This window comes from Cololabis saira, chromosome 1 (assembly GCF_033807715.1).
Source record: "Cololabis saira isolate AMF1-May2022 chromosome 1, fColSai1.1, whole genome shotgun sequence".
NCBI classification, from domain to species: domain Eukaryota; kingdom Metazoa; phylum Chordata; class Actinopteri; order Beloniformes; family Belonidae; genus Cololabis; species Cololabis saira.
Genome location: NC_084587.1, coordinates 32,838,197 through 32,855,437, shown reverse-complemented (window position 1 = coordinate 32,855,437; position 17,241 = coordinate 32,838,197). Strand labels below are relative to the sequence as shown.

Sequence of the window (17,241 nt, the reverse complement as noted above, 5' to 3'; positions counted from 1 at the left end):
TCTTCCCAGGAGTGGACATGCCAGTATGCTGACCACCCCCAGGGCATCAGAGAAAATGCAAAAAAACAAGAGCTGCATTTCAGAACCTTTGGGTCAAAATTTGCCAGCAACAGGACAGACAGTCAAAGAACAGAATAGCTGACAAAGACAAAAAAATGAAAAGGTGTTTCAGCGGTCCACAGTCTAGACTCAAGACCTGAGCCTGGAATGATGTGGTGGAATCTATCATCATACAAACTATTTAATCAAGTGTACTTTGTATTTGGCTTCATTTCTCTTTAATGACATGATTCATCCGAGAATATAAACTGTTGGACCTGGTAAGGACCAGATTTTTATGATAAATAAAAACTTAAAGTTGAAAGCAGATGGATGTTTCCCTCCATGACTAAATTAATAATTGGATTTAATATGATAACAGGTTTGAAAAGCACCAAATCTTTGCATCGCAGCAACAACACTGGCGACACAAAAACTGTTATGAGTCAGTATAGAATATGCTAGTATGGAAACAACCTGCAAAAATGGTCTAATACCTCAGTTACAAATGTTGAAGCACTACAAATTCTTCCTCTATCTCTCCGATAGATCACTTTAAAATGGAATAGATTGAGAGAGGGAGGGAGATTTTCCTCCGTTATTTGTATCGACTCACAAACCAAGTTAGGATCCTGGGGTTAGAACACGATGAGACAGACAAAGTGCCTTGCTCAAGGGCCTGATCTTGGCAGTTTCTACTTCTAGATGGTAAACCAAACCTTTCACAAGACAGTCATCACTGTCACCTCAGCAGCATCAAATAAAGCCAGACCCTCCCACAAAGAGTAAAAAAATAGAAATCTTTTTATTGTTTGTCAAAAACAGAAAAAAAAAAAAGGAGGACAATGTAGTTTTAACTGCTATGATTCATTATCGGCATTGCATTAAACGGACCAGTCCAAATGTGGAGGCCAAGGTGTGTGGACCCTGTTGTCTACCCTCCCATCCCACGTGTCTGACGGCTGATCAAGCTGGTCGGACCTAAAATGAGGAACATGAGAGCAAAAACCTATTTACAGCGAGAGTGCAGTTGAAAACTGAGAAGAAACTGTGATTTCTTAGGGAAAATTAGATTTAAAAATGTGTACTCTCTAGGCACGTTATAGATCCTGTTATATTAAGGTGTAAAAACACTAACCTGCAGCCGTATGACAGATTTAGGGCAGAGTACAGTTCAGCGGTGCTGGGAGTTCGAACTCGAGCTCTTCCCTCACATAAACCAGAAACGCCAGTGTTTTCAGACTCCGTGGATGATGGAGTGATGGGAAGACACCCAGATACATCAGCAGGTTCCACCCCAGGGAGAACTGGAGTGAAATGCTTGTGATTTTTCTAGGACATTTAGAATTGTAAAAGACATTCACAGCATTAAAACATCAGTCTTACTCACCGAGAGCAGGGCTCCCCGTCCCAAACAGAGGTGAGTCACACAGGTAGTGCTGCTTCACAAGAGACGCTTTTCTTTGTTCAAAATCACGACGCTGTTATTTTGTAGGAAATATAAACTTACTTTAAACACACACACACAGATGGAGATAGTCGACCTACATCATATCAGCCTCACTTTTCTTCTTACCTCATAACTGAGTCGGATGGCGGCGTCAGTAAAAGCCTGCCGCTCTCGTTCAAAAGTCCTCCTCTGATGATTCAGCTCTGCCCAGCACATCTGGAGACGTTCCCACTCTTCCAAATAGTAGGATTCCGACAGTTCAGAGGAAACCTCCGAGGAGACGCTGTCCTACAGGATGCAGCCAGAGTCAGTCCAACATCAGCAAGAGACCTTTACATGTGCATTCATAACACTGACTCATACTTGGAACAGTTGCTGCTGTACTCTGACAAGCTGCTGAGTCTCTTGTAGCTCAGTTTCTAGTTGAACCAGGAGCTTCTCCTGGTCAGTCCCAGCAGTAGTGAGGCCTTCAAACAAACAAGTCAATACTTTGCATTTACTCAGCACTACTCGGCACTTTCAGAATTATGCTGCGTTCCATTTACCTCGGAAGTCGGAACTGGGAATGACGTCACAGCCGAGTTATCAGCGTTCCAGTTACAAAGTAGGTAAACAAGTTTGTAGTTCGCATATACCACATGAAAAATGTAAATTACACTATAGCAGCATCTATATGCCGAACAATACTTGTATACGACTGATTTAGTGTGACCAAAACTAGAATGAAGTGCTACGAATTTTTACGGAGCTCTCTTCTACTGTTTACAACCGGGGCAGACATCTTGGAATGGTAACTCGGGGGTGGTGAAGACTCTCCCACTTTCCCAGTGGGAAATCCCACTTCGAGGGGCGTTCCAGTTGAAAATTCCGACTGGGAACTGGGAAATCCCCACTTCCGAGGACAAATGGAACGCGGCATTAGTTTGGCTTTTACCATTAGATAAGACATTTTGGAGTTTCTTCTGCACCTGCCTCCAACTCTGAATGACTCCTCCTGTCACATGTTCACCAAGTCCTGCCTCAGTGCGATCCAGCCTTTTGTCTTCATCTGGGGATACGTCCACCCTATCTGACAGGAACTTGAATATAAAAAAAAAATTCACATTTGTTTCTTTTGTCAAGATACAAGCCAGTAGAGTCAAATTTGCAGATGCCAGACATACAAGTCTCTTAATGAGACTTGTCATTAAAAGTAACTTATTTGTAATCTTAATTTCTTGGCTAGAGTTACTCATGGTTTTGGTAGTTAAGCGTTGCTGGTATTCAGTATAAAGGCTCTTCGTAATCCTCGGACCTGCTCCATGTCAACTCTTAGTGCATGCAGCAAAGTGGTGAGGCTGTGGCGCAGCTTCATGGCCTCTCTCAGCTCTGCTTCTCTGCGCTCCAGCATCAGACGTAGAGCTGCTTCCTCCTGTCTACCGGGTGGGTGGGGGGGGTTAAATCAAAGACTTGGAAGAGGTTTAGAATAAAATGTCATGTTCGTTTATAGTCCTCTTACTTTGATGTGAACCCCAAAACTCTGCTAGGCTTCTCCCTTTTGCCTCTGCCTCCAGGTGGGAAGTTCAGGACCTCTATGGCTGAGCAAGAAAATAAAATGACACGTGTTTCAGGATGTCAAATATCGGAAGTTTGAGCAAACAGCTGTGTGTGGATTCAGCTGAATTGACAGAATGAGTCTCACAGGTAGGGTTGCCACCTTTCAGAAATAGAAATAAGGGATGCCCTGATTTCAGCAGCGCAGGAGCCAAAAAAAAGCCCCAAAACTTCTAAACTGAATAAAAATGTGTTTATTTTATATGAAAAAACAAAATGCTTTGATTTAAAGTTTAAAGTGCTTTAATAGCATTGAACTTGCATGACTGTACAGACAGACAACCATACTAGCAGCTGAAATAGCCTCCTATGCTACGTATGTCCATCAGCCCAGATGTAATATAGCCTACAGGTGAAGAATATGGTGTAAAAGTTAATTTATTTCAATAATTCAACTAGAATATGGTGTAAAAGTTAATTTATTTCAATAATTCAACTAGAATATGGTGTAAAAGTTAATTTATTTCAATAATTCAACTAGAATATGGTGTAAAAGTTAATTTATTTCAATAATTCAACTAGAATATGGTGTAAAAGTTAATTTATTTCAATAATTCAACTATAATATGGTGTAAAAGTTAATTTATTTCAATAATTCAACTATAATATGGTGTAAAAGTTAATTTATTTCAATAATTCAACTAAAATATGGTGTAAAAGTTAATTTATTTCAATAATTCAACTAGAATAAGGTGAAAAAGTTAATTTATTTCAATAATTCAACTAGAATAAGGTGAAAAAGTTAATGAAAATACGGTACAAATCGTGTCCCGTATTAGTTCAATACGGGACGCAACATTTTTTTCTCAAATAAAGGACAATTCCGTATTTTACGGGACGGGTGGCAACCCTACTCACAGGGTCTCTTTTCCCTGTGTCTGTCAGTCATCTGTGACAGCTTCTCCTTCAGTCTGCTCATGTTCAGCTCTCGACGCCTCAGCTCTGCCTCCTGCTGGTTACACCGCAGCTGTAGTTTCGAGCACTGACAGGAGGGAAGAGATTTTGTTTTTTTAAATAGATGCATTCAAATAGTCGGATGGTTATCTCTCTTGCATCCACATGCCTTACTTTGCACCGTTCACTTCTCAGCATGTCCTGAAGCCTGGCCACATGGTCATCCAACTCTTTTAGTTGCTCCTGAAAGACAAATGTTTCTTTTATCCCCTTATATAAGTAAGTAAGTAAGTAAAATTTATTTATATAGCACTTTTCGTAGATACAATCACAAAGTGCTTTACATCAGGGGTAAAATGCGGTAGAATATAAAACACACAATAGCACAACAACAACAGGTAACTTCACAGATGCCCAGGGAAACATCAACATCAGGGGAAAGCCTGTCTAAAGAGATACGTTTTAAGTTCTCTCTTAAAACTGTCAGTGGACTCAATGCTGCGTAAGGTCAGTGGAAGTGCATTCCAGAGGCGAGGGGCACTGGCCTGGAAAGAGCAGTCACCTCGCGTTTTAAAACGGGTGCGGGGGACCATCAAGAGTTTTTGATCTGATGACCTTAATGAACGTGAGGGAGAGTAGGGTCTCAGCAGTTCAGCAATGTACACGGGAGCTTGATTATTTAGGGCTCTAAAAGTAAGTACTAAAATCTTAAAATGAATCCTAAAATTAACTGGTAGCCAATGTAAAGAGTATAAAATCGGGGTAATATGATCCCTTTTCCTTGTTTCAGTTACGATCCTTGCTGCCGCGTTCTGCACAGTCTGAAGGCGATTTACAGCCTTTTTGTTAAAACACATAAAAAGAGAGTTGCAATAATCAATGCGAGATGACACAAAGGCATGAATTATCATTTCAATTTCAGTTTTTGAGATCATAGACCTCAGTTTAGCAATATTCCGGAGATGATAAAAGCAATTCTTCACCAACTGTTTACAGTGGTGATCCAGGGACATGTCCTTATCAAACACAACTCCTAGGTTACGTACGCTAGGTTGGGCAGAGGGACCTAAATGACCTAAATGCTGCTTTATGAGGGGAATATAATGACTCCTGAATCTATTTGATTCACTTCATTCTTTTAAACCCACCCTGAGTGAGTCTCCTTGTTCTCTGTGCACATCTTCGTCAGCCCACCAGGAAGCGCTGTGACGATAGTTTTTCAAAGGATTGGGTTCATGAAGCAGCTGATCTGTAGCTTGTCATGTGCCAGATAAACCGGACAGACGAGAGAGTTAAAAAAAAAAAAAAAAAAAAGAGGGAAGTTACAGACATCAGTTCAGTGGTAAGTAAAAGGGGAAGCTATAACTAACTAAAGAGGGTAAATGGGATGATTTCCCAGGATGTAGTTTAACATTTGAGGATCATGTGTTGCATTTCAGGTCAAAAATCTTTACTTGTACCAGAGTACTCCTGCCGTCTTCTGACTTTCCTCTGGCCAAAGCTGGAAGCCATCTGTGGGTTAAATTGATATATTGGCACCAATTAATTCTTTTACATACTTACATTTATACAGATTCTGTACACAAAGTGATAAAAATATAGTACTCAGATACATAATAATTCACAACTATCCATACCTGAGCAGTCAAACTTCCTCAGCTGGAAGGTACTTCTTTCATTAACAGGTGCAGGTACTTCTGCTAATTACTGGGTGAGCAATGAGTAGACTGAGCTTCAGTTTGGCAAACTGGCTCTTAAAGCCCAAACTCAGGTCGCTCCTCATGAGCACGACTCATTTGAGTCAGCAGAAATGAGCCACTGGGAGGGGCAGCCCTAATGAAACACAGCCAGTCTCACGGCTCAGCTGCTTTCATTGTCTGCAGAGCTGAGACAGTGTTGCAGAATGAACATCAAGTTAGCACGTGTATCTCCTATCGACTGACTTTGAGCTTTAAAAAAAAAAAAAGTTGTATTTATCTATAAATGAGCCAACTGTGTTTACTGGAAATATCCTGCAGAGTTGGAACATGTGACTAAATGCCACAGTACATCATTGTTTTAGTCCTGCACCAAGATCCATCCTATTCAATTTACAATGACTTGACCCAGAAGTAATTCCTAGAAGTGATATCCCTCCGTCTCTGTGCTTTTACTTTAACAGTGAAAAACAGAAAGCTGCAATTCATAGATCTTGTTTAAGTTGTTCATAGAATGGACCATTGCATTCATAGAAAATGTGAGTCTTCATGAGCCTAGAAATTAGGACTGAAATTATTTTCTCTTCCTACTGGTAAAAGTGACACTGTATATTCAAAAAAATACCAACAGCTTGAAATCAGAATGTGAAAAATTTCTTTAATTTTTTTTCCAAACAATCAACCACAATTACAATGTTAAAGAAAAAGGCCAACAGCAGTAAAGGTTTTGGTTGATTGCAGATTGATTACAGTGCGAAAACCCATTAATGCAACAGATCATTCAGCGTAATCAATTAAATACAATAATGGAGGATTTCAACAGGGATATGAACATTGAGTATTTAACGTGACAATACATAAAATTTTCTATATCCAAAAAGTGTAAGGCCTTCATTAGTTTTTTTTGTTGCTTTTTTTTTCATTTTTTTTTAATTAATTACAAGATCTAACATGTGCAGACTAAGACAAAAAAAGAAATAAGAGTGAGCGAGCGAGCGAGCGAGAGAGAGAGAGAGAGGCTGGATGAACAGTTTTTCCCACATGCTCTAAACTGAGAGGGTTAACATCTGTACCGTGTTGTAGTACCTGATCAGGGTAACAGTAAATCCTCTTGCACACTGAAAGTGGCGACTGCACTGCTGCCCCTCGAAACCCATTTATTTCAACGAGTCGCAGCAGTGCAGCAAGTATGTAACTGTGCCGAGCAGGGCGCACGCTCACTGCAGCATGGAGCTCGCTGTGATCCGACAGGGAACATTTCTACTGGATTGAACTTTGACCGCTGCTGGCTGTGATGTATAATCGCGCAACCGCAACGAAACGAGGCACATGACGCATCCATCTAGTTTGATGACTGAGCCCAAAGTACACACTGAATCGGTCGCTATGGAAACAGAGCTCCTTCACAATTCCCCAAACTTTGTTGCTGGTGACACGGCATTATGAACCAGTGGCTAAAAACCTACCATCAATTGTGGGAGATTTTAAAAACTCCACAATTCCCAGCCCACTATATTGCTGACACCCAGCTCAGCGCGACACAGTTGGTGTGCAAGGGACCTAACACCTAAATTAAAAAAAAAAAATCTAATTCATGATTACTTAAAAGTATCATCTGATCGAAAAAAATAAATGTGTCTGTTAGCCATGTAGTTAAATCTTACTCTTATTTCTGTAGTGTTTTTATAGAGATGCATAATATGAAACAGTATAAAGGACTTGTTGCTTTTCCTGATCAGCACCTGGTTTAAATTTGTTTTTCTTTCAGGAAAAAAAGGAAGCTGCACTTTCAAAACCATTACCACGGTTTCAATCTCCCTTGACTGGAAACAAACACCATTAAGCTCCTTAAATTGAGGCTGGACATGCTGAGTACCGAGAGAACCGAGAGATTAATCATTAGTCAAGTTACTGTTGTGAACATCTTCTGCCTACTCGTTGGACATGTAGTTTTGCCCTGCTTTCATGTGATATGTGATCTGTTTTGGCAAACGAGTGAACCAATCCAACCTCACACCCCAGCCCCACACCTCTTCAACCCATCAGCACCATGTGCATCATCCAAAGAGGAGGTGCTGAGAGATCTACGGTAATATTTTTCAGAAGTGAAGACAGACTCTGATGGGGGAAATCCACCAATCCTTCTTGCTCTCCAAGCTGCTGAAAGAAAAGAGAGAGAATTAGAGCTCATGCACACTAAATGTTCAAGATACACTTTAAAAAAAAAGAAGAAGAAAAAAAAAGACGCTATTAGTAACACTCCTGTTTTTCTTGCAATAACAAGAAATCCCATGTATGGGTGTGAGCTGGTATTACACAGATATTGCACAACCTAACACGAGCTCTTGCATCTAATAACTTATGAGTTATGCAGTGTTTATCTGAATAAAGCAAGTTCTTTGTACTCTTAAGAGCTGTTTTTAAAAGGCATAATGTTTTGTTTTGTTTTCAATTTTAGTTTGCAGTGTTTTAAAATAAATCCTATTGGACTCAAGGAGAACAAGAACATCATGATGGGAACTTCTAAACAACCAGATGGGGTTATTAAATGTTGCAAAGGGAAAGAACTTGTATTTGCAACTGACAGATTGAGGTTGTTCATCCAAATATCTGACATTATGCAAAGGAAGTTTTAAAGGGAGGTGAGCTGCTGGAAGACATCAACACTACCTTTGAGGGACTGAAGCAATGAAGTTGTGGGTACTCGGGCGAAAACAGATGTAATTCTTCATATGTAGTTGCAAACTTTATTTCGTTCAGTATGACATGATTATCAGTTGAACAGAGTGACCCTTTTTTACTAAAATAAATTAATAAAAAAATTAGGGTGAAGTGTCTCTTTGGAGAATTTTCCACGACTAAAAACCCCATAAATGAATTATTATTATTATTATTATTATTATAAATCCACTAACACCTTATGTGACCTCTAATGGGAGAGGGTACAGCTGGCAGTCTCATAGTCCAATAACCAGTAGTATTTATCCAACCCCCCTTCAATTGGAAGTGACGGACTCCTCAGTCAGAAATATTATTTATTTAATAAAGGTTCAGACATTGTGGCATGACACAGTATGCTGTCAAAGGCTATTCCATCCTGTTGTAGTTTAAGATTTGTAACTGGAAGTATATGGGACAAAAAAAAAAAACAAGTTTGTGGCACAACTGAAAATGTGAGAAGATAAAACAGAAATACAGGGATATGTACAACTAACTACAACTTTACAATGTCCCAGGTCCTCCTATGAGACATAACCTCCTTTTTTCACAACTAATTTCAGTGCCTTGGTGTCCTGTGTGCGAGTACAGAAACAGATGGGGGTCAAACTTCAAGTGTCAATAATAAGTCTCTGAGCCGGCAATAGCAGTTAATGGCTGTGTCCGAAATCACCCCCTACTCACTACATGACAGGCTTACGTGACATGTAGGGCAACATCTAAGGTGCTGGAACTGTAACAGGGGAAACATCTGATTGTCGACCCTGATGGACTGATGAACCACTGAACTAGCATACCAATAATTCATATCACTTATTGACTGACAGCCTAATTTTCTCTGTTTTCTAACCACCAATGAAATAAAAAGACAAGTGAAAAAGAAGAAATGCAAACATGCTGCATTTTTGTAACCCTTATTTGGATACAGGCTAATGGTGGCGACGAATGAGAAGACTCAAACTTGAAGTCTTCTAGGGATACGGCAGTCACCACCACATTCCACCCTGCATGTGAATTATCTAACCCAAAGCAGCAACTTCCTTTAACCTCCTTGATGTTTCCTAACATTCTAAACACTGATACTAGAGACACGTTAAACGACCCCTGCTAGTGGACTTTCTAACGCAACTTGTGTCATTTTGTGAGCGCTGTTCATTCTCTCATTGCTGTTGCAAAGTAAGAATGTAGTGAACAGTAGTTGTACATTATTTTCCAGGATGAGATCAACTATATAATCATAATCAGGTTTATTGGGCAAGTCAGGTCAAACAAGACAGGGAATTTGACTCGGTTAATTTCGCTCGCTGTACAGTAAATAGACAAATGGCTCTTATTAACATATATAGAATTTCTTTTAAAGTGAAAGGTGCAGCAGTATGAGATAGACGTGGTTATTGAAAGGTGCATTGTTACAGCATATGATTGGGGTTATTATTATTATTATTATTATTATTATATAAAAACAAATAGAAATAAATAAATATAAAGAAATAAATATATTTTCATTCATTCATTCATTTTTGGTTGTTATTGGTTGATTTCTCTGAGACTATGAGTGATGAGAGTTCATCAGAGCAACAGCTTGGGGGAAGAAACTGTCCTTGTGTCTGGAGGTTTTGGCGTACAGAGCTCTGTAGCGCCGTCCAGAGGGGAGGAGTTCAAACAGACTGTGTCCTGGGTGTGAGGGGTCTGCAGAGATGCTACCTGCCCACAGTGGCATCAATTCAGTGGAAGCTAAGCTATGGCAAGGTTATGAGTCACAGAACTTAACTAGAGTATCAATCAACATGTCCAGCAAATACTCATCACAGAAGTCTGCTATGGAGCTTATCTGTGTGGTCAAGAAAATTGGAACTTTTTCAAATGCAGTCTCACTCACTGCAAAAACTCTAAATCTTACCAAGAATATTTGTCTTATTTCTAGTTAAAATGTCTAATTTTTAGTAAAAAAATCTCATTACACTTAAAACAAGAGTCATTACCAGAAAAATAACTTGTTATTTGACCATTTTCACCTGTTTCAAGTAAATTTTCACTTGAAATAAGTAGAAAAATCCGCCAGTGGGACAAGATTTATCTTCTCATTACAAGCAAAACAATCTTGTTCCACTGGCAGATTTTTCTACTTATTTTAAGTGAAAATCTACTTGAAACAGGTGAAAATGGTTGTTTTTGAGTCTTGTCTTAAATGTAATGAAATTTAAAAAAAAAAGAGACTAAAAATTAGACATTTTAACAAGAAATAAGACAAATATTCTTGTTAAGATTTTGAGTTTTTGCAGTGTATAATAACTAGTGAAATCGATCATGTTGTTCTTATTTGCATTTGTAGTTATTCCATAAATGTATTTAAAAAAACAAACATTTACATTTAACCCTTGAAGCAAAGGTGTGGCGGCTGCCGTACCTTGCCATACCCAATTGACGCCCCTGCCTGCCCATTTCCTGGTATATAGTGCACTTTATATGGTATCACACTTCTCACAACATATTTAGGAAGCACTACAAAAAGCCACTATATGGCAGGTATAGGTGATTTCAGACACCTGTGTAAACAGGCAGTGATGAGGCTTTGTGAGTATTTTTTGAAGGGGAAACCCAGCAGATTATAACGATAACATTCATTTGTTGGCTTTTGCCTACCTCAGAAAAGCGAGCAGGACTTGGGGGGTCTGAAGGGGTTGTCACTGGAGGGCACTCCCATCAGAAGAGGGTCCTTGGAGGCATTTTGCAAACAGAAGTTCTTCAGGTCAGCAGCCGCCTGGGACACCTGCAGGGACACAGATGTAAACATTAAGATAAGATAAGATAAGATATCCTTTATTTTCTCCCTCAGTGGGGAAACTTATTTTGTTGTCAGCAGTACACTTAGCACACACATGTAGGGGAGGGGTAAAAAGACTGAAAAGTCAGAAATAAAAAAATATATAAAAAATACAAAAAGATACGTATAAAAATATGTATAACCACAGGAAATGAACAGTATATAAAGTTAGGAAACAGTGCAGAAAAGCAGGTGGAGTGTTGTGAGGTAGACTGGCAGATTGACAGATATTGCACATCATATCAACACAGGGTAGTAGTTGTCCTGCTTTCTCCAACCTCTGGCACTACCCAATATCTCATTTCCCTACGCAGAATAACTGGCTGTTGTTTTTTTTGCATAACATTTGCACGCAACGGACCAAGGCAGGGATGGGTGTGCGCCCAAGTAAAGGCTGATTTATGGTTCCGCGTCACACCAATGCAGAGCCTACGGTGCGCGTCGCAGCGTACCCTACGCCGAACCCTCTGCGTCGATTTAAAGCAGAACCATAATTCAAGCTTAATGTGGCACCACTTGAAACATAAATTCACTCACATTTCTAATTAGCATGAGGAGGCTTGCCTTTTATTTACATTTCGGCTCATACTTTACGCAGACACTTGGAAATGCTTTTGTTTTTCCCCAAAACAACAAACTAATAGTAAACTGTTGCCAACAATATAAACCATCCAGTGGAGGCGGATTGCGTAACTCTGTTAACATATGATTTAACCTCAACTATGACAGACGGAGTTGCTTCCGAGTTATTTCTTTAACTTTGTTTTTCGCCGTTCAAAAAGTAAGTCGTACGTGTTTGTTTTGGTCGTACCTTGATCCTGCGGATACTGGCCTCTAACCTGAGTTGCTTCACGGCCCTCTGAGCCATAATTAAGTTGCTGCTGGCATTGTTGTTGGACATGACGACCGCCGTCGATGGTCAACACCTAAAAAAGTGTGTTTTATTAAAACGACCACAGCGGAGCGGAAATGAGCTGCGACTGCCCGAAACTCAGCTGGGAAATAACGCCCACCCGTCTCCCCGCCCACTCCCTGCTGACAAACCCTTTTACTGGGCATGGAGTCAATCAATCAAAGAAGAGAAGTCGAAGCCGCGCCCACGAAAATACAGGCCATTATTATGAGTTTCCTAGAGAGCAGGAGAGGGTGAAGCGTGACCTTCACAGGACTGTGGGCATTACACCTTCATGCCCGAAAAGGAGTAGGAGGAAGTAAAAAAAACTCATGAGGTCCTACCCCTTGTTTCTATTTTTCTATAAGGGAAATAATGTGCAATATCTTTCACTCACTGCAATGTGCAATTATGTAAATATCCATCTGTAAATATCAGTCTGTTATCTTTTTATATACCAGTATTTCTTATTATTTATCTTTCTTCTTATTATTATTGTATACCAGTTTTACTGTTTATAGTGTTTATAGTGTGTTATTATTATTACTGTGTTATTACTTTTCTATTGATGCCTCTTGTTTTTGCACTATCCCCTTTGCTGCTGTAAACTGCAAATTTCCCCTCTGTGGGACTATTAAAGGTTTATCTTATCTTATCTTATCTTATTTAAATTTAGCTTGAAAATAAAAATAAGAAAAAAATATAACATCATGCTTTACTACTTTATCAAAAAAAATTATACCTGTTATTACCTTATGAAAATAGTACAGCACTTCATTGCAATATTATACCTCAGGATTATAAATATAAATATACTTGAGCATTATAAATATTATAAATAAATAAATGATATACCAGAGCAATTATTAATAATATACAATTATTAATAATATACATGTGATAATAATATACACAATGACAACAGTAAAGTTGTTTTTTTTTTATCATACAAGGACAAATAATTTGTGCAGAAGAGGAAAAGAAGCCCGAAGGGCTTATAAAAAATCCTCCCCCCCAATACAAAATCACCAAAACAAATCAATCAATAGAAAAAGAATAGAAAGGAAAAGAAAAGGTAAAAGAAACAAAGAAAAACACAATAAACACCCAAACAAAAATATCTATGAAATGGCAATTTCATTTCAGTACGAATAGCCTGATTAATTTTGTCTATATAAAAGATACCCCATTAAGCTGGTCCTAAACATTTTTAAGGATCACACTAACTTAAGAGATGGTTGGTTAATGTGTTAAGTGGAACATTAGTGTAGCCGTTTTTTTATTATCGGTACTAACCTGTCATAACAAAAATAAAGTATTCAGAAAAGATGCTATAGTACTTTAAAAACCTGTAGTTAATAATTTGTCTTTTCCAAAGTCCCCCTGAATAAAAGTTTCATTTAAATTTTCTATATTTGGGAGATTTTCCAGGAAAATGAAAATCATGTTCCTCAGAATGTCACACTACACCTCTCGAGTTCACTAAATCTAAGAGTGGTTACAGGGTCATCAGTTCCCTCAGTTTATTCTGAAAAACAGTTCAAACTGTTTAATGCATCTTGTATTAGAGAAAAATAAAAGTTGGAGGCTTCTGTTGTTGACACAAGTTTGACCTGCAGAGGCTTCATAGGTACAATAATGAGATCTGAGAAGGGAGCTTTGGCACTGGTTTTCATTTAAACCTCTGATTTAATTTATAGGTCAGCTGTGGAGGAGGCATAGAAGACAGTAAAGTTAAATATTTTACTTATGATTATAGCTCTTGCCTTTTCTATTATAAATATTATAAATGTAAACATCGGAATTTTGAGACAAAAGACAAAAAACAAGTTAATTTAATCTAAGAGTGGTTGCCGGTGTTGGTGGCTATTCAGAAATCATTAAGTCTCAGGTTTTCAAGCTTTTTTTTTTTAGCTTTCAATTCCTGGCCAAACTTCACAGCAAAGGGATACTTTTGTCTCCACTGTTTTCCATCTGCCCTGGAAGAAAATGGGAAAATAAACATCTCAGAAAGTCAAGTTTGACCTGATCATTTTTGTTTTTCTGGGCTCTAGTTTTGTTGAATATTTTAATAATTATTAGTTTAATTTCAAAATAGAGCACAAAAATTCATTAAACTGCCAGCAGTGTTTCTCAGGACATCCTTACTGCTCTCTGGACAAACATAGTAGCCTTTGGTGAAATATCAATATGAGACAGAGCTGTAATATTCTAAACTAGTCATAGAGTGCAGCTAACCCCTACTTAGACAGCCAAAAGAGAGTGAGAGAGAAAGCCTTACACAAATAGAATATATCACCAAAAACGTTATTGATCTATCTCGTGTAAATCATGACTTTTTCCATTGTCCATCCATTCATCCATTTTCTATACCCGCTTTATCCTTTGCAGGGTCACGGGGGTCTGCTGGAGCCTATCCCAGCTCATTACAGGCGAGAGGCAGAGGTTCACCCTGGACAGGTCTCCAGTCCATCGCAGGTCCACATAGACACAAAGACAAACAGACATACTCACACTCACACCTACAGACAATTTCTAAATATCAATTGATATACTATGCATCTTTTTGGACTGTGGGAGGAAGCCAGAGTACCCGGAGGGAACCCACCTAAGCAGGGGAAGAACATGCAAACTCCACACAGAAAGTCGAACCAACCAGGAACCTTCTTGCTGTGAGCCATCAGTGCTAACCACCTAGCCACCGTGCGGTGCTGACCTTTTTCCATTGTCTTCCCACCAAATGAGAAACGCGACCCTAGTAACAGTATTTCCACTTAGAGGCAATTGTCTTAGAATAATGGTCATGTATGTCTATTTTTCAAGTTTTTCAAAACACAAGAAAAACTGGACCGAATGGTTTTTGGGTCAGATTTTTTCCTTTGTTTTAAAAAAAAAACTAAACTTGAACATATGGCTTAGGCCATCATTTTAAGAGAGTATATGATATGCAATGTACCTCATGTCTCCCAGCCTTCAGGAAATAATCAAGGTGATTACAAAACATTCTGGTAAGAAAACTCGTCAGCACTTTTATTTTTATTTCTTAATTTTTCTAAATTCTGTCCCTCACCAACTCAGTCACCCCAAGGTTTAAAAGCAAAACAAATGTTACTGTACGACAGTAAGGATTTATGAAGTTATCCAACCAGTACAGAAACAAGCAAACCTCAAACATCTCCCATCCTTTCAGTCATCAACTGCCCTGAATCAATCAACCAGTTGGTGGTGGTATTGCACCAACAACAGTTTACTGATTTCTTTTACATAGCAAATCTGAACTAAATAAAAGGTAAGGTCACATTTGATTTCAACAGATTTATAGGGACATACACTAAGAGCCATACAATGGGGATAAATGTAAGGTACATTTATCTTGAAGATTGCAGCAGGATCCAAACGCAGGAGAGGAGGTATCAGGAATGGTTGGGAAAAAAAAGTCATTTATTTGAGTGAAAAGCACTGCAACACATGACCAGAGGAATAAACCAAAAGGAAACTAAACTCAGAATTGAAGTCTCAGGACAAACCAAAATCCCACATGGAAGCTGAAGCGAGTACACATACGGAATAAAACAGACCAGGGAGGAAACTAAAGGCAAGACAAGAATTAAGAAGGTATTTTACTGTTGAAACACAACTTTTTCAATAACCTTACTGATGAACAGAAGATTTGAGATGGGTCAGTAATTTTGCATTAGCAACTTGTCCAAATTGTTTTCTGGACTTGATAACGTTGCACTAACTACTTTTCATATCTTTTCTCAGATTTTCTAAGGAAACAAGTTGGCAAATTCATTGCAGGCCAATGAATTTGAAACTCATCCTTCCAACACATTTAAAGCTTCTTTAATTTTGATAAATAGGTTCATATAATATAGGTCAAACTTGATTTATGCCATTATTTTATTCATGAAAATTATTTTCATCGATGCATACACGTTAAGACAGGGTAGGAATGATTAGGCCGTGAAAAGCATGTGAATATTTTATTTTTTGATCAAAATAACACAGAGTTCAAACACACAGGGCAGAAATCATTAAAAGAGCAATAAACATGCTAAAATGATCCTTAAGAATAGAATCCTGAAATTCATCAGAATCTGTAAAGGAAACAGAAAAAGATGATGACAATGAAGAATTCAAACTTCAAACACCAATAAAGAAAAGGAATGAGAGGAGGCATCTAGAGAGCTTGCTAGCAGTGATACAAATATTTAGATTATTTTGATGACACTGACTACTTTATGAATTACTGAATAAACGTTTTGACATGACATTAAAATCCAAAATTTAAAAAGGCAATTTTCCATCATCACACTGTTTTGCATCTTTTTCATTTTATTTGCAGAAACAAAATTTATAACATAAACAAGGGTTTTAAATGTCCCATACAGTAAAAATGAAAAATGTGAACAATCATTCATTTGTATTAAAAATTAAATGGTTTTCATTAAATGTTTTCTTCATTCAAGTCACATTAATAAACAAACACAACTGGCAAATTTCAGGTGCATAGTCTTTTTTTGGAGAGGCGTAACTTCCTTCGTGGTAGACCCTTTAGCTGTTCATTGTGGCTTTTTATTTCCCTAATCTTGGCTTGTTGCATACTTCTATTGGAAGAATAGCCACAGTTTAATAGCCACACTTTGCCCATTTATTAATTCATTTCAGTGAATCTAAATTTACTTGTGTAATAGTGGACTGATGCCTAAAAACACTGCAATTACTTTGTATCTCCTCATTAAGGCTGAATTATGCTTCTGCGTCAAAATGACGCCGTGCCTACGGCGTGTGGTTTGGATCGACGCAGAGGACGCGCCGTCACCTGCGCCGTCACTGACGTGCACCTCCTGAAAATTGTAACTATGCGTCGAGGAGACGCCGTCCACACGCAGACCGAGAGGGCTGTGATTGGTTCGTTTGAAAGCGAAGCATTTCCGGTTTCCGGTTTGAATCAGTAGTGAATTTCCAGGGCTCTTTTCTTCGTTTATATGTGATTTTTTTTGTTTTTGTTTTTTGCACAATAGTTGTCCTTATCTCTTTGATTTACTGTGACCGGAAAAAGTCGGATAAACCATTCAGAAAAAGATCGCTAACTAGTGGCCGCGGGGGGTACTGCACCGCGACCAAACGG

The 17,241-nt window shown here is 38.5% G+C and overlaps 2 protein-coding genes across 4 annotated transcripts; both read right to left on the bottom strand.

Moving 5' to 3' along the window:
- Positions 1-825: 825 nt before the first annotated feature.
- Positions 826-6,172, bottom strand: si:ch211-286b5.4 (afadin- and alpha-actinin-binding protein B). 2 transcript variants are annotated; one of them, XM_061720651.1, is made up of 13 exons: positions 5,614-6,172; positions 5,437-5,488; positions 5,125-5,231; positions 4,151-4,219; positions 3,941-4,064; positions 2,988-3,066; positions 2,784-2,904; positions 2,424-2,568; positions 1,853-1,956; positions 1,616-1,777; positions 1,430-1,520; positions 1,178-1,346; positions 826-1,020 (listed from the first exon to the last, which is right to left on the bottom strand). In XM_061720651.1, the coding sequence occupies exons 2-13, from the start codon at positions 5,486-5,488 to the stop codon at positions 924-926; spliced, it is 1,320 nt and encodes a 439-aa protein (XP_061576635.1). In that variant the 5' UTR covers positions 5,614-6,172; the 3' UTR covers positions 826-923. The 2 variants fall into 2 exon arrangements, with proteins under 2 accessions (XP_061576635.1, XP_061576636.1); XM_061720652.1 differs by lacking the exon at positions 5,614-6,172 and having other exon boundaries at positions 5,437-5,504.
- Positions 6,173-6,305: 133 nt separating this feature from the next.
- Positions 6,306-12,205, bottom strand: si:ch211-286b5.5 (uncharacterized protein LOC100003596 homolog). 2 transcript variants are annotated; one of them, XM_061720654.1, is made up of 3 exons: positions 12,027-12,205; positions 11,035-11,161; positions 6,306-7,833 (listed from the first exon to the last, which is right to left on the bottom strand). In XM_061720654.1, exons 1-2 carry the CDS (start codon positions 12,114-12,116, stop codon positions 11,036-11,038), a joined length of 216 nt encoding a protein of 71 aa, XP_061576638.1. In that variant the 5' UTR covers positions 12,117-12,205; the 3' UTR covers positions 6,306-7,833; position 11,035. The 2 variants fall into 2 exon arrangements, with proteins under 2 accessions (XP_061576638.1, XP_061576637.1); XM_061720653.1 differs by having other exon boundaries at positions 6,306-7,830.
- Between the last annotated feature and the right edge of the window lie 5,036 nt (positions 12,206-17,241).

Coding starts and splice junctions, on each gene's coding strand:
- si:ch211-286b5.4 (XM_061720651.1), bottom strand. CDS start 5,488: ATGGCTTCCAGCTTTGGCCAGAGGAAAGTCAGAAGACGGCAGGAGTAC. Junction 4,220..5,124: donor AACAAGGAGACTCACTCAGG/GTGGGTTTAAAA, acceptor TTTGTCTTTCAG/GAGCAACTAAAAGAGTTGGA. Junction 3,067..3,940: donor ACACAGGGAAAAGAGACCCT/GTGAGTAGGGTT, acceptor TTTCTTGCTCAG/CCATAGAGGTCCTGAACTTC.
- si:ch211-286b5.5 (XM_061720654.1), bottom strand. CDS start 12,116: ATGTCCAACAACAATGCCAGCAGCAACTTAATTATGGCTCAGAGGGCC. Junction 11,162..12,026: donor CCAGTATCCGCAGGATCAAG/GTACGACCAAAA, acceptor GTGTCCCTGCAG/GTGTCCCAGGCGGCTGCTGA.